Raw genomic sequence first — 14,228 nt, forward strand, 5'->3', positions numbered from 1 at the left:
TAAAAACTTTTCTCTTTGTTCAGAAGTGTTTGTGCAAGTGGAGAAAATATTGTGTGATTCAGGCTCTGTGTTTTCTGAATGAGTCATTGCTTACCTTGTTATTGCTGAAATTTATAGGCCAATATGAAGCTCTTTAAAAAAATCTTAGCCTGATAATTTTGTTTTTCAATCCAAACCCAGGAGGAAAAGCCAGAGATGGTTGCCTCACCAAATACTGCCCATCCTGTTTATCCACAGCTTATCAGATCCTCACAGCACCTATCACCCATCAGGTAAATTGTTTATTTTACTTTTCCTTCCTTACATGGGAAAAAAATGCACTTTTAATAAAAGTGAAGTTGTCCAGAATGCTTTTGCAAATACCACACTGAAACACTGTATTTTCAGTTGCAGCAGAAACAATTGTGTAAAAAATGAAATTTTATTATTCAGTTATTTGGAAGTCCTATTGAAGGTAGGACCTCAGTTCTTTTGACATGTTTGTCTTGGAACCTTGGAAACTTTTCTATAGGGGCCCCACAACAGCTAAAAAAGGTAGGCCTGTTAGCAGTCAGGTTTGTGAATGAGGAGACTGTATCTCCTTTGGGATGTATGCAGGAGACTTCAAAACAAAAAAGATTTAAAAATTATTTCATACATATCCTAGATAGACTTGCTCCTGAAAAATGTCATGGTACTACATTTATGCAGCATATTATTCCACAATGATATTATATTTGATATTGTAAGATGGGGATGTGTCATATACAGGAGAAAAATGTAATCATCTTAGTTGTTTCATCAACAGTCACCTCTGATTTTAAAACCTCTAACTTAAACTTGTAGTAATAGGTTTTTCATAACCATCAGGGAAAGTAGTGTGCAAGAAACCACATACCTGACTGTGCAGGTTTCCATATTCAAGGACAATAAATGGAGGTGTTCTCTCCCCTTCCTTCTTTCTCCCTCCCTCTTCCTCTTTCCCTCCCCACCTTTCTCTCGCTTTCTTTTTCTTCCTCTCCTCCTTGTTATGCAATTAACATTCCTCTGATGACTGGCTTTACCTACATTTTTATGACAGTCATCTGCATAAATGATGTTTTACTGTTTTCTTAAAACTGTAAAATAACTTCAAAGTTTTATTTAACACTCTCATGTATCCATAGTAAATGCTCCGTAATCAGTATAGAAAATGATAGACATAGTCCTCTAAAGTTTTCTGACAAGACATTTTCAGATCTCTCAAACTGATGAAAATCAACTCTAGTCTTCTCTACTTTGTTTTGGTTCTTTTCCAATGTCCTCTCAAGACTTAGGCATTAATCACTTTGAAAATGGTTTTAGGCCTAATCTGTGCTGTTCATCTCTGGTCTAAGGCTGAAGGTTACTTGTCCCAGAGAAAAGCTCACTGACCAGAACATGAGAGCATTTTTGGTCCAGTTTAGCACAAATTCAGCCAAATTAGCTCAGCAATTTGTGTAAATATAACATCTTCAATAATTTCTTTAAGAAGTAGTTAATTGACTAGACAGAAGGAAGGAATTCAGGGTCTGGTTCACCTGTACTTATGTACTTATGAAAGCCACAATGGCTTTCATTTAAGGAATTTATCCATGACTGTCACTCTCTACACTGTCCTTTGAACTAAGCATCTCTTGCACAACCCCTCTGCCCCACTGATCTTGGGAACAACAAATTTCAGTTGGTGTGCTGATGCATTGCTCAGGAGAGCAATGCCTTTCACATTCTAATTAAAAATTCTTGAACTAAAAAGAGCATATGGTAATGCCTAGGCACTTTCTAGTGCAATGGGGAACTGGCCTCCAGCAGTGGTGAATCCTCCTTTCCCTACCCTGGCTCAGAAACAAAATTGCATAACTGATTTCTTTATGTCTTTTTAAGCTTTTCTATCAAATGCCTTTAGTGTTCATGTTTATTACTGGAGGACAAGTCTAAGGAAAGTCCATCTGGCATTTTGACTAGAATAGAGAAAGGTGCATGGTTGCTTTCAGCTGCCAAGCTTACTTCAGAGTCCTGTACTGCCCCACGATTCCCTGCAAAAAGCAGATGTTCTTTACAGTGAACAGTTTTCTCTGTGTCTAAGTAATGGGCATATTGACTGAGGCTGACTGGATGATCCTTGCATAAATATCACAGACACAGAATATTTATCTTCTGGAACTAAAATTGTAGAGGGAATTGGGATGAATGTAGTTTTTTTTTCCCATCTCTATCAATATTGCAATAATCTTTAAAAGTCAAGCACTCTTTCCTTCCTGTGGTTCTAGAAAGTTGATATTATTTTATGTTAGGCTGTTTAAACATATTTTACTCAGGTACATTTCTAGCGGCATGTATATGGAAGTAGAAACACTGCTTTTTCTGAGGCAGGAGCTACAGGCTTAACCTCCCACTGTGCATGAAAATTTACTTTTTCCCCTACCCAAGTCAATAACATTTTAGAGTAATGGTTTCAAATTTCAGGCTTTAAAAGAATAAAATAGCAGAATATTTATTTCCCAAGGATTTCTTTGGCCCCAGTTGTCACAGCAACTTTACTTACCACTTCCCATAATTTGTGTAGAATGAATCCAGGCTACAGGCACTTATTTTCCTGAGACACAAATGGCTCTTTTTTTCTAACCTGTTCTAGCCATTCTAAAATGGCTGTTTAAAAATCAGCCATCTCTCTTTGGAATGACATTGCTGTCTTCACCCAGCAGAATAACCAGCCACCAAAGCAAAAGCTGACATAAATTATGTTTGATATAATGTGGTGTAAATAAAACCTGTTTCCAAGATGGAATTCAGTTAACAGGTGTGTTCAGTAAGTATAAGATCTAAAACTATGTACGCTAAATTCTAAGACTGCTATTGACAGAGTAAGCATGCAGTAAAACCATTCAGACAAACTCCTGAATGGGAATGGATGTAGATACAATCTTCAGGCTAGCAATAATAATTTATATAACTCAGCATGCAAAGGACACAGGTGTATTCCTAATCTTTGTGTGTTTGAACAAGGTCTTTTGATCACGTTCTAGTGTATGACTTGTGTGCATTGTTATTGTGTGACACACCTAATATGTCATGTTTCCAGAGAAAATTAAGCCTTGGGAAGGCTCAAATTTTATTTTATACTAAGTTAATTTATAACTAAAATAACAGAGAAGGGAGGCTGGTAATCCTTTTGAGGCTTAAGAAGGATACACACACCTAAAAGGCACTTGATCCATGGCCAAATATGTCTCTTTTTTCAGTTGAAAAAATGGCTGAATTGTTAAAGTGTTGAAATGGTTCTATGTTAATAAAAGAGTTGAATAGTGACCATTTCTGCCTCAGTCAGTGAGATCTGAAAGCTGTGGTGCTGCCTGAACTCACACTGTATATATGTTTATGTCTCTCAATGGATTCCTGTCAAGTCTGCAAGATGTCTGAAAATACACATCGGGCTCAGGATTCCTTATGTGCTCCACACATTCAGAATTCAAACACAGCCTTTTGTTCTTCCTCATACAGTCTCTCTCACAATGGCTTTCATTTAAGGAATTTATCAGATCCTTGTCTATTCAAATTGCTTCTCTCACTGAACATTTTCTTTCAGTAGTGTTGAACGGTTCTTGTATTCCCTTTGAATCATATAAATTTTAGATAGTTATTAAAATCTTATAAAAATTTGGGATTTTTTTTCCTCCTCCTAGAATGGATGCATTCCTTTTCATCTCAGTCAAATCTTTCTTAACCTCACTCATTTCCTTTTACTGCATCTCATTTGTCCTATTCCAGAAAGCCCCACAGTATGTTCAACCTCAGACTCCTCGGCTCTTCTGTTTCTTATTCAAAGTGTTCCTGGCACTTTAAATTCCCTTGGAACCATTTTCAAATAAATCTTCATGTTGTCTGATGACTCTGAGCATCAGATTTTTTAACAATTACTGTCCTGGATTGCAACAGTTACCCCCTATGTTAATGTTGCATGAAACAAAGTCAATGTTTACATATTTTACAGCATTTTCTGTCTAATCATTTTTTATTCCTGCCAATTTTCTGCAGCGTTACATAATGATAAAAACATAATCTGGGAATAACATCATCAATTAGTGACATTTCAAAGGTTTTCATGTTCTTTGGTAACAACTGGAACAATACATCTATGAATTTGCAAGTTAGGCCAAATTTAATTTTGTAGCCAGCTACTAAAATGCTCAGATTTTAGCAGCTTGAATCTTTCCTGTCTGTACACTGAACATCTGTTCCCCTCATGTCCAAAACTCAGATAACTGGACAACTGCAGCTGAGGGTTTTTTAACATTACAGAGGTTGCACAACTTCAAATTTTCAATTTCCATTTTAATCTACCTGATTTGCCATTATTTTTCAGCTGGCAAATTAAGCACTCATACCATGACATGCATCATCTCTGCAGCTCCTGTACCCTGTGTACTTGATGGAGCTGATCCGTCCATGGGCCAGTTGTCTCTGCTCCTTGGGTTCCTGCAGCAAGGGAAACTCTGCTGCAACCCTGTGTTCATCTCTATGACCCCTGCCCCATGCCTGGCTGAGAAATATACCCTCAGCAGAGGATTCTCCCTCTGAAACTGCCCCAAAAAAGAAAGTTATCCACTGGGGGAAGCATCAGGTACCAGGTTATAAAAACAAACAGACATATAAAGTTGACAGACTATCTTTAATCTCCAGAAAAAGTAGGAATTTTACTGAAGTTGTCAGGAAACAGTCTTTGAGATTTCTGAAATTCAACTCATGGAAAAATCAGATAGATTGAGAATGAAAATGGGAATCATACACTGTCAAAACAAGCTGAAAAATGTTAGAGGTTAAAGCTTGGGTGACAGACAGACACAGGACTTACATACATTGTACGTCCACCCAAACCCAAAATGTGATCCAGAAATGCCTGTTTGCACATTAGAGAAATGTTGAATGGCACCTCTAGAGATTTCTGGATCAACCCCTTGCTTGAAGAAGACATTTATCACACTAAAGTGTGTCAGGCATGGTTTTCTTTGGCTTTGTTGGAGCCTCCTGAGATGTCCAGTCCTTCCTGCTGGTCACACAGAGAGGGGTATTATTACCTCCACCCCATGCTGGCATAATGACTTGCCATTAAATCTAAAGCATTACCTAGAACATTTCTAAATTTTTTGCATTACTAGAACAGCATCTAACACTCAGATGAATAAGGAGGGTCCTGACTTCTAAGAACAGGTTAGGAACAAGTTGTATCTGAATGCACAAACCACTGCACAGCAGAATTACACTCTTTTGTCCCCTTATGATTCAACTTATCTTGCAATGTCAGTATCAGAGCTTCAGTATGAAGGATTCAAGTTATCCCCATACTGACATTCCCTCAAGCCTAGGAATCAGAGAAATCTCTAGGATATAAGAGATGGATTTGAGTTGTGCCAAATTGATGGACTCATTTCTTTGATTAGCACACTAATTGCTAACATCTTACATGGAAGCAGAACTTTGAGTCATTTAAAAAAATAGTTACAAGCTTCCTTATAAATTTCTTTAACTTGCAGGACAACAGTTTGCATCCCACAATAAAAATGTCTGCTTGCAACCCCACAGGCACTGGATAGGAGATGAAGGTCCATCTCTAAGTGCAATAACATTAATTTCCTGATTTTGGGCATCATCCCACTCAGTCTAAGTGGGTTTTTTAATATTGCTTTCCATGGGTGCCAATTCTCCCAGAGCACCCTGAGGCAAGTTTTGCCATATTGTCCTTGGGTCCAGGAATGTACTAGAAAGTGACATCCCTAGAGTTCTAACCATGCCACACCTTAGTATATAGGGTTTGGGGTTTTTTTAATCCGTCTAAATCCAAATCTCTTTCAAATGGGGATTTAACAATTTTGGGCTTTTTTTTTTTTTTTTTTTTTTTTACAATGGAAAAAAAGAATTCAAATAGGTAAACTACTGCAACTTTAAAATACTTCAGTTGACTCATAGTATTTGTAAAATTATACATCTTGTGCATAGCAAAGAGAAAGCAAAGATGCTTATTTTAATTTTAAAAAAGCAATAAAAAAGAATCACATTAAGTCACATTACTTTATGTTTGTTGTAGGCTAAGAATAGAGTCAGGGATGGTTGCTAGGGTTCAGTTGATGTGGAGCAATTTATTAAACCTCGGTTATGTGACTTGGATGCCTCAGTATCTCAGGGCACAGACACAGAGGCCTTTTAGAAAACTGAATTTAAAACACTAAATCACTTCATTTTTAAGTACTGCCAAATCGGTGGAAAAAATGTTCAGGAAATCCTAAAGCAGAATGACAATATAAGGTTCCCAGATATTGTTGAACCACATAGTAGGTAATAACATCACACATCCTTTCTAGCTCTTGTAATATGTAGATGTAATAAAGTACAGAATATTATTGACATTAAATAAGATATTGCTTTAGTTGAATTAGGCAGGTGTGAATGGTGTGGGACTCGAGGAGTTAAAGAGAATCATTCAGCAAACCTGGAGCTGTTCAGCTGAAAATGACTTATACTCCTGGGCACAATATCTGCTGCAAAACTGAACCTGGCACAGTGTAACACAGTAAAATTTTAGTAATAAATTTCTTTCCCTTTTCAAGTTCTCTGCCAGAAATATCAATTCATCAGCCAACAATGAACAAACTACTGCAGAGTTAGAAAAGCAAGAACTTGCCAATCCTGCCATCTACTGGAAAAATCCTTACACTGAGTAATTTACTTTTTCCACTCTAAGATTGGCACCAGATCTGGCAGTATGTGCAACTCCCAAGAAAAGCAGAGAGTCTCTAGATATCCAGTGGTGGAAAACTGTCTCCCCAACAGTGAGCTTCCTTGATAATGATATCTGCAGAGGCAGGAATGCACAGCAGCTGTTTGCAATATATTTGGCTATCATCAACAAGCCCCATCCCAAAGTCCTCACTGAGTTTTTGCCCAGTCTCTCGCTGATTTTGGTAATAACTTTGCCTGACTAAAGAAAGAATAGAAAATGAGCAAGGGCCTCACTTGGCTAATACTCAGTTTAAGAACTAAATATACCATTACAAACTGTACATCGGATATATCAAAGTGCTTTACAAGTCTGGCTTAGAAGGCAAATAATAAAAGTATATTTTTTGTGAAGGTATTCATCATTCTTTCATAGCCACATTCTCTACAAAAACATAATCATCATATGGATTAAAATGAAAATCTTCTTTCAGTAAACAAGTGTTTTATATAGATTTTAAATTTTTGAAAAACATCTTCTTTGTAGTTAGTTAGTGTATGTATTAATATTGCCCACACAAGGGCTATATTCTTTTATTTCCTTCTTTTTCCTTCATTTCTTCATTTCCCATTCAGTTTTGCAGACACCAGTAGAGAGAGCCCTAATGAAGATCCACCTGTGAAAAACAATTCAGTCACTTCTGGTAGCCCAACTTTAAAAACAAGGTAAGAACTATACCTTGGCTACTCAGAGGAAAGAGCAAAGTACAAAATAATATAATGCCTTCACAATCCTCCATCCATCTATTCAAAAACAGTCTCCTTGAAATATAAAAATGAAAAATTTTACAAATTGCAGTTTTTCCTCTAACTTCCAAACCAACTGCAGGCTGCCACATAGCTTTACACCAATCTGCTGGATCATCAGTATTACAAAGGTGGTTTCGTGTTTGGCCTGAAGCTTTTTCCTCTATAAACTTATGAATATTCATGACTGTGCCTTCCCAGCCTTCTCAGAGAAAGGAAATCTGAAAGAGTAAATAAAAACATTTGAAAATAAGAGAAATCAGTGTGTATGTATTGAAGAATTGTAGAATGCAGGAACTAGGCAGAGATTTTTTCATACTTGTGATTTTATCTTTAAAATATTTTTAATCTCCCTCCCACAAACTATTCTATTAAAATAAAAAGGCAACAGTTTCAGGCTTGGCAAAGGTTATATGTCATGTTTTCTCAAAAGAGGAACTGCTTTGTGAAAATTAGCTTATCAAGTTAACAGAAACTACTAGGGTTTTGAGCCTCTCTGTTTTTTCTAGCGTGTTTATTTCCAAGTTCTTTTCTCCTGCTGAAATATTACGCCAAGTCACTCTGCTTCCAGAAGAGAGAGTTATATTCTTATTGTGCTCAACAGTTCTGGCTATCAATGCCCTTAGGAAAATATGGTCAAGTTACTGTTTTTCCAACTGCTTTAGTAAGAAGAAAGCACAAGGTTGGTTTTTTTTCTTTCATTTTCCAAAACAATCAATTTCTAGAGTAGAAAAAAATCGTGGAAAATGTCATCCCCCAAAACCTAATGTTTTAAATTGCATTTGGGTTTAAGAAAAGCAGAAGAAAAATAGAAGCTAAAATGAAATTTAGAGAGTACCTTCTCAATATACTGTGGGTTTTTAATTTTTGTATTGTTGCTAAGTAAATGAAAATCAATCAAGAATAGTCCCTTATTGGTGTTCTGTGATTACCTTGTAAATTACATAAAAATAGGGGAGTTTTAAGTTCAGAGTAATTTCTTCTTTATTTTTCCATTTTGGTTCACTGATTCAGCAACTGAGAATTTAATTAGTAGCACAAAGACAAGGATATTACACTGCTGCATAGGTCAGTCATAGAAACCACCTACTGCTGCAGTCAGTATGGAACAGTGAAAATAACTATAATTACAGAGGTATGATTGTAAAGAAAAAAAAAATTCCCTTCAGTTCCCCTTGTCCTTCTGTATTGTAATTTTTTGTTGCTGTATTTCTCCTCTCCCAATCTTTAAATAAGGTTAAAGATGCAGGTGAAAATTCTTAGCTTTCTCAACCAATTAGAACAGCTTCATTGTATTACATCATCTTACACCACCAGAGCATCTGTCAAAAACAGTCATAAGTCAATGATTTAACAGCATAGGTACATGAGTTCAGCTGGGCCTGGAGATTCAGCAGCACAAAGGATTTGGTCTGTCAGGAGATGTCCTGTGGCATTCACATTCTCTGAAAAAATTCCTTCCTACTGTGCAACCTGCACAGGATATTATTTTACCCTTAAGCAAAATTCTCTGAAAAAAATCCTTCCAGGATTTTTCTCCTGGGAAGCTGAGAAACCTCAGAGAAAAGGAAAACAGTCCTTATCTCATTTGCTTCTCCCATGTTTTGCTCGTGTGGAATGTGTTTGGAGATAGTTTACCCACAGATGATTGTTTCATTGGATTCTGGGTGTGAGTTGTTTTGACTCATTGGCCAATTATGACCAAGCTGTGTCGAGACTTTGGAAAGAGTCATGAGTTTTCATTATTATCTTTTCAGCATTTAGTATCTTTTCTGTATTCTTTAGTATAGTTTAGTACAGTATTATATAATATAATATAATATAATATAATATAATATAATATAATATAATATAATATAATAATAAGTTAGCCTTCTGAGAACATGGAGTCAGATGCATCATTCCTGCCTTTGTCGGGGCACTTCCCTGCAAATTCAATAATGTCCTGAGTACCACGTGATTGTTTACGTCTGTGTATGAAAACTTAACTCCCCCACAGTAGGCAAAAATTCTATTGATCTGTTCAGATGTATAACAGCCTGAAGCAAGCAAACACATGGCACAGTCACATGCATAATTTCCTTGGTAAACTCACTACATTAAGCTTTTTCACTTGGGAATTAAGTCTTTGACTCAGCACTACAATATTTTTAACCATTTGTGAGATGTCTATAGCTGATAAGCAAGTAGCCTTCCCATACTAAAGAGATGGTGGCTAAACTTAGGAACCTACATAAGACCATTAAGAAGTCCTGAGATCAATTCTCTACTAAACTGTGCCATATTTAACAGTACATCTAAAAAATAAAATCCTTTATGGTGAAAAAAAGAGGAGACAGAAAAATTAACCTTCTTACTCCCTTGAGTTCACAAGCATGCTTTCTTATTTCAGGACTCCACCAAGTTCAAGTACATCTATTCCTCTGACTGGAGACAGCCAGGCTGATGCTGACATCCTAGCTTTCATTAAAGCAAGACAGAACATCCTCCAGAAGAAAGGTAAATCCTGCCAAAATATTGAAAGCCGAACCAAAATCTCCAGTACAGCATTTTGAAGTCAAAATAGCTTTAGTCCACATTACACTGATGCAAGTGAAAACTGATTCTGGCTTCAGTTATATTACATTATGTTCTCATCTGTTCTAAACACTTGAGGTTCTTCACATGTATTTCTTAAGTGGCTCAATGCTGCAGTGAAAAACTATGAAGGCTCTCTGTTTTACTAAGCCACCATCAGTGAATGTCTGGGGCATACATGGCTGTGCAACCTGCACAGTATATTATTTTACCCTTATGCAAATGCATTTGAATGTGGTTCCTTGATGATCCAAATTTTCTCTACAGATTTTCTTTAAACTATGTGTTCTGGTTTTCATCTGGTACAAATTTAGTTGTAACAATTGAAACCAAATAAAGATAACTCAAATGATTGCACTGTACCCCTGCCTCAGGAGGCCGACTGGCCCACTGTGCCTGGAAAAGAAAATATCCTTAACAGGTATTTCACTATGTCAAGGTCTAATGAAAATTTCTATGAGTATTTGTCATCGAATCAGGTACCAAGAGCAATCATAGGAAGGTAATAAAGTTCACTCTAGAGTGTAGATAAGTAAAATTGGCAAGAAGCAGAAAGCAATAAATAAACAACAGTGGCAGTCCAAGGTAACCTAAAATTTATTATGACAAAGAAAAATGACCTGTGCCTTTTTTTTCCCCTGAATAATAGTTTTTAGTGGCAGCAACCAATTAGACAGAATATGAGCATGTTAGTGGTTACTGAAGCAATAACTTTCCATCAGCACTTCAGTGCTGACGACAGCATTTTTCAACAAGCTATCTGCACCTGGCAGATGGTGTTAGCACTGTCACAAAGTGGGGCTTTGGTATCACACTACTTATCAGAAAACTGTCAGGTAAACACACACTGGCTGAAAAAACAACCTCCCTACACTCATCCAAAGCAAACATTTAGCACACTTAGGCTTTGGGATCCCTTTTGTCTTTATTTAGAAAAGCTGTGGTCAGGTTTCTTTTGCAAATGAAATTAAACTGGATTTATAGGCAGCTCATCAAAAGAAGGTTAGAGATAAATGTCTTACAACAAATATTTCAGGCCTTCAGAAGGCCCAAATCTAACTTAATGTGTGATGTAGAGTAATGTAATTAACAAGAGCACGTCTTATCCTATCATCATCTCCTAAATCACACCATATCAAGAATGTCTCTCTCAAATGCCTTTTCCATCCTGATTGTTTTCAGCCAATGGCTATCACCTGGCATCATCCATCAGTTTCAGAAGGGACTAGACATTATCAACATTGACAAGTATTTAGACCCCAAGTCATAAACGGTATTCTTGTGGAACAATGGGCAGTCAACACTTTTAAAATTATTCTAAATTTCAGTCAGACAAGATGAGCTGCCCTAAGTAGATGAAAAAGAAATGGAGTATCATTTGATCTTCCTGGTAGTGCAGGGCTGGATGACTCAACAAATTGCTAAGTATGAGCAGGAGAATAAAAATGTAAAGAGGCTATATCAGTTCAGCAAACGTGTAGGGACCTGATTTGTCACAGACAAGAGACTGCTCAGCAGCAAGTTCTGAGAAGGATTTGGAGTCAACCTAGCAGATAAAAAAAGGCTTTTCTTCCATGTAAAGAAAGGCAAAACCTTCCAGATTTAAGGGATGATAGCATGAACCATTGAGCAAATAAAGTTTGTAAATTCTAATTTAGCAAGATAAAGGAGGAGAATTAGAGGGTTTTCTTTTAGGGGACAGGGATGGGGGCTATGATGTCCCCATTCCCACCCCCACAAAATAAAACTCTCAGATGTAGAGTTAGGTAGAGAGGAAAAGTAGAAGAAGAATGTAGTCTCACTTCAAACTTTGGGAGAAAAACACTGTGTCATCAGTCATATAATTTTTTCTTGAGAAATTTCAAACATATGAAAAAGAAAAGAGAAATTATTTGTCCAGAGTCATTAAGCTGAGTCAGACACTTCCACACAGAATCTAAGTGTGCTGAGTCCCCCTTCAGTGCTCTGTCACTTCCTTACCAAAGTCTCTTCAACTGAGATGTTCAACAATCCTTTCTACATTTGCATGCAAATGTATTCACTCTCTGCATGGCTGTTACACACACAGTGCCCTGCAGGAAGCATGAGGAAGCATAGGGTCAGCCAAGCCAAAGTCTGCTGGGCTTAAAAACTGTCAACATCCTTGCTGCTCTTTCCTTTATTGATCCTGACCCTTTCAAACTGTTGTATTAGTATCTTAGAAGCAAGCTGGGGGCCCTAATATACATTAGGGTGGGGGGGGGGGGAGGGGGATGTGTGCAGAAGCCAACAGAGTGGAAAATAAGTTTCCTAAATGGAAAGCATGGGAATGCTCAATTTCCTTAGTGACAGTAATGCAGAGGTGGGAATGAGAGGTCTCAGTAAAGATTACCTCAGGGACTGTGGGTTATTACCATTTGCTTTCTAAACAGAGCAGAATTAAAGCAGGTACATACAGAGGGTCTTGCTGGGATTGTGTGAGCGCTGTAATAACTGCACTGGAAAGCTTTTTAGAAAAGGGCTTCTCGGCAAACATGCTTTTGATGCCATGTTCAGTGTTGGGGTAGAGAAATGAAAATGCAGCAGAGTAGATGAATTATTTTTGGGTCTTTAAAGATTTAAATTAAAGGATTTTTTTTTTTCTTTCTTCTATTTTGTCTTTCTGAAGTTTGTTTCAAAAGTGACAATGCAACCTGAAATGTAGTCTAATGTATTTTTTTATCTCCTTTCAGGTTTGGGGAAGAAATGAAATTCTTGTCAGAGTCCACTATTTCCTTTTAGAAACAGGGAGAGACCTTTATTCTTTCCCTTCCTCTTCTGTTTAGAAACAGGTACAAGTAAGTACTTCAGATGTACAGGTTTAATTGTCTTTGACAGCAAAATCCATTTCTCTGACAATAGATATTTGAGTATTTGCACTCAGTATCTTCACCTTGCATGAAGATTAACAAAACTGAAACAACTAATCAGGAGTTTGCCAAACATGTTTGTTTATGAGAATTCTTTATACATTTCTAAATGTTAAAATTATCTAATGTATTAATGCTCTTATGCATCTTTAATCTGGGAAAGGTTTATTACTGCTGGTAGGGTTTTTTTGCATTGATTCACATGAGGCTTTGTTAATTATACCTATTGAACATCAAGAGATATCCATTCAATAACAGTGAATGGGTTACAAAAATCCATAAAATTTCATTTGAGATTTTTTCCCCCTCAAGGAATAACAATTTTCATATCAGATTATTAGAATATTGAGATTGCATTGTAATAAAGAACCAAATGTATTTTAGAAAGTAATTCTAGAGCTCAAAATTTCCCACCTGTTTTCTTCGTATTTGAATGGACTAAATGTTGTGCAGAATGGATTAAATGTTGTACAAAATGCATACCCTCCCAGAATACACAGGTTTCAGAAGAAACAACTACACTAAATAGGCTTTAAACAGAACAAAGCCAATACTTCTGAAACACCAATGAGATGTGAAAATTTAAATGCATTTATGTCTTATATGCGATGTAATTTCACTATTGACTTGGTACTATTTTATTGCATAATATCCAGTTATGAAACAATTTGTTTTACACATCAAATTAAAATCAAAATTGCAATGCAAAGTACAATCTATTTCTCTTAGATAGACATACTACCATATTGAAGCTGTCATTTTTCATGCTAGTGATAATCTTACAGTCATGCATTTAGAAGTGTATGGGTTGGTCACATAAAAATAAAACAATATATTGGCAGAAGTCACATTCTCAAGGATGTATATTTCTTTATATACATGCTGATACTTAATTCTTTGTCAAATTCATAATTATACAGAAGTAGATGATGAATTGCTGTGTTCAAACCCACAGAAGATGTTTGTCAAATTAACAATTAATATGCAATCAGTTAAAAAATATTAAAGTTGTACCTTTTTTGCATTTTAATTTTCTGCAAAGTCAACACTGATACCATATAAATTGGTAAGCTTTAGTAGAATTTAGTATGTGCAAACTGAAATAAAAGTCAGATCTACTCTTGCTTTGAGAAGAGTTCAAGGATTTGGTCAGAATTTGAAAAATCCACAGGCCTTCTCCCTTTTATATGTCTGCTTTGTTGGAGATTATATTAAAATGTCCTTCTTCCAAAATTTTTATGTCTGTCA

At 36.4% G+C, this 14,228-nt stretch overlaps 1 protein-coding gene across 1 annotated transcript in view; it reads left to right on the forward strand.

Moving 5' to 3' along the window:
* KIF6 (kinesin family member 6) overlaps positions 1–12,780 on the forward strand; it is a 152,527-nt gene extending 139,747 nt beyond the window's left edge. Inside the window, exons 19-22 of the mRNA XM_058020745.1 lie at positions 181–272; positions 7,345–7,434; positions 9,908–10,014; positions 12,776–12,780. Coding sequence (XP_057876728.1) covers positions 181–272; positions 7,345–7,434; positions 9,908–10,014; positions 12,776–12,780 — 294 coding nt within the window. The remainder of the gene's footprint in view (positions 1–180; positions 273–7,344; positions 7,435–9,907; positions 10,015–12,775) is intronic.
* Positions 12,781–14,228: the final 1,448 nt, after the last annotated feature.

This window comes from Melospiza georgiana, chromosome 3 (assembly GCF_028018845.1).
Source record: "Melospiza georgiana isolate bMelGeo1 chromosome 3, bMelGeo1.pri, whole genome shotgun sequence".
NCBI lineage: Eukaryota > Metazoa > Chordata > Aves > Passeriformes > Passerellidae > Melospiza > Melospiza georgiana.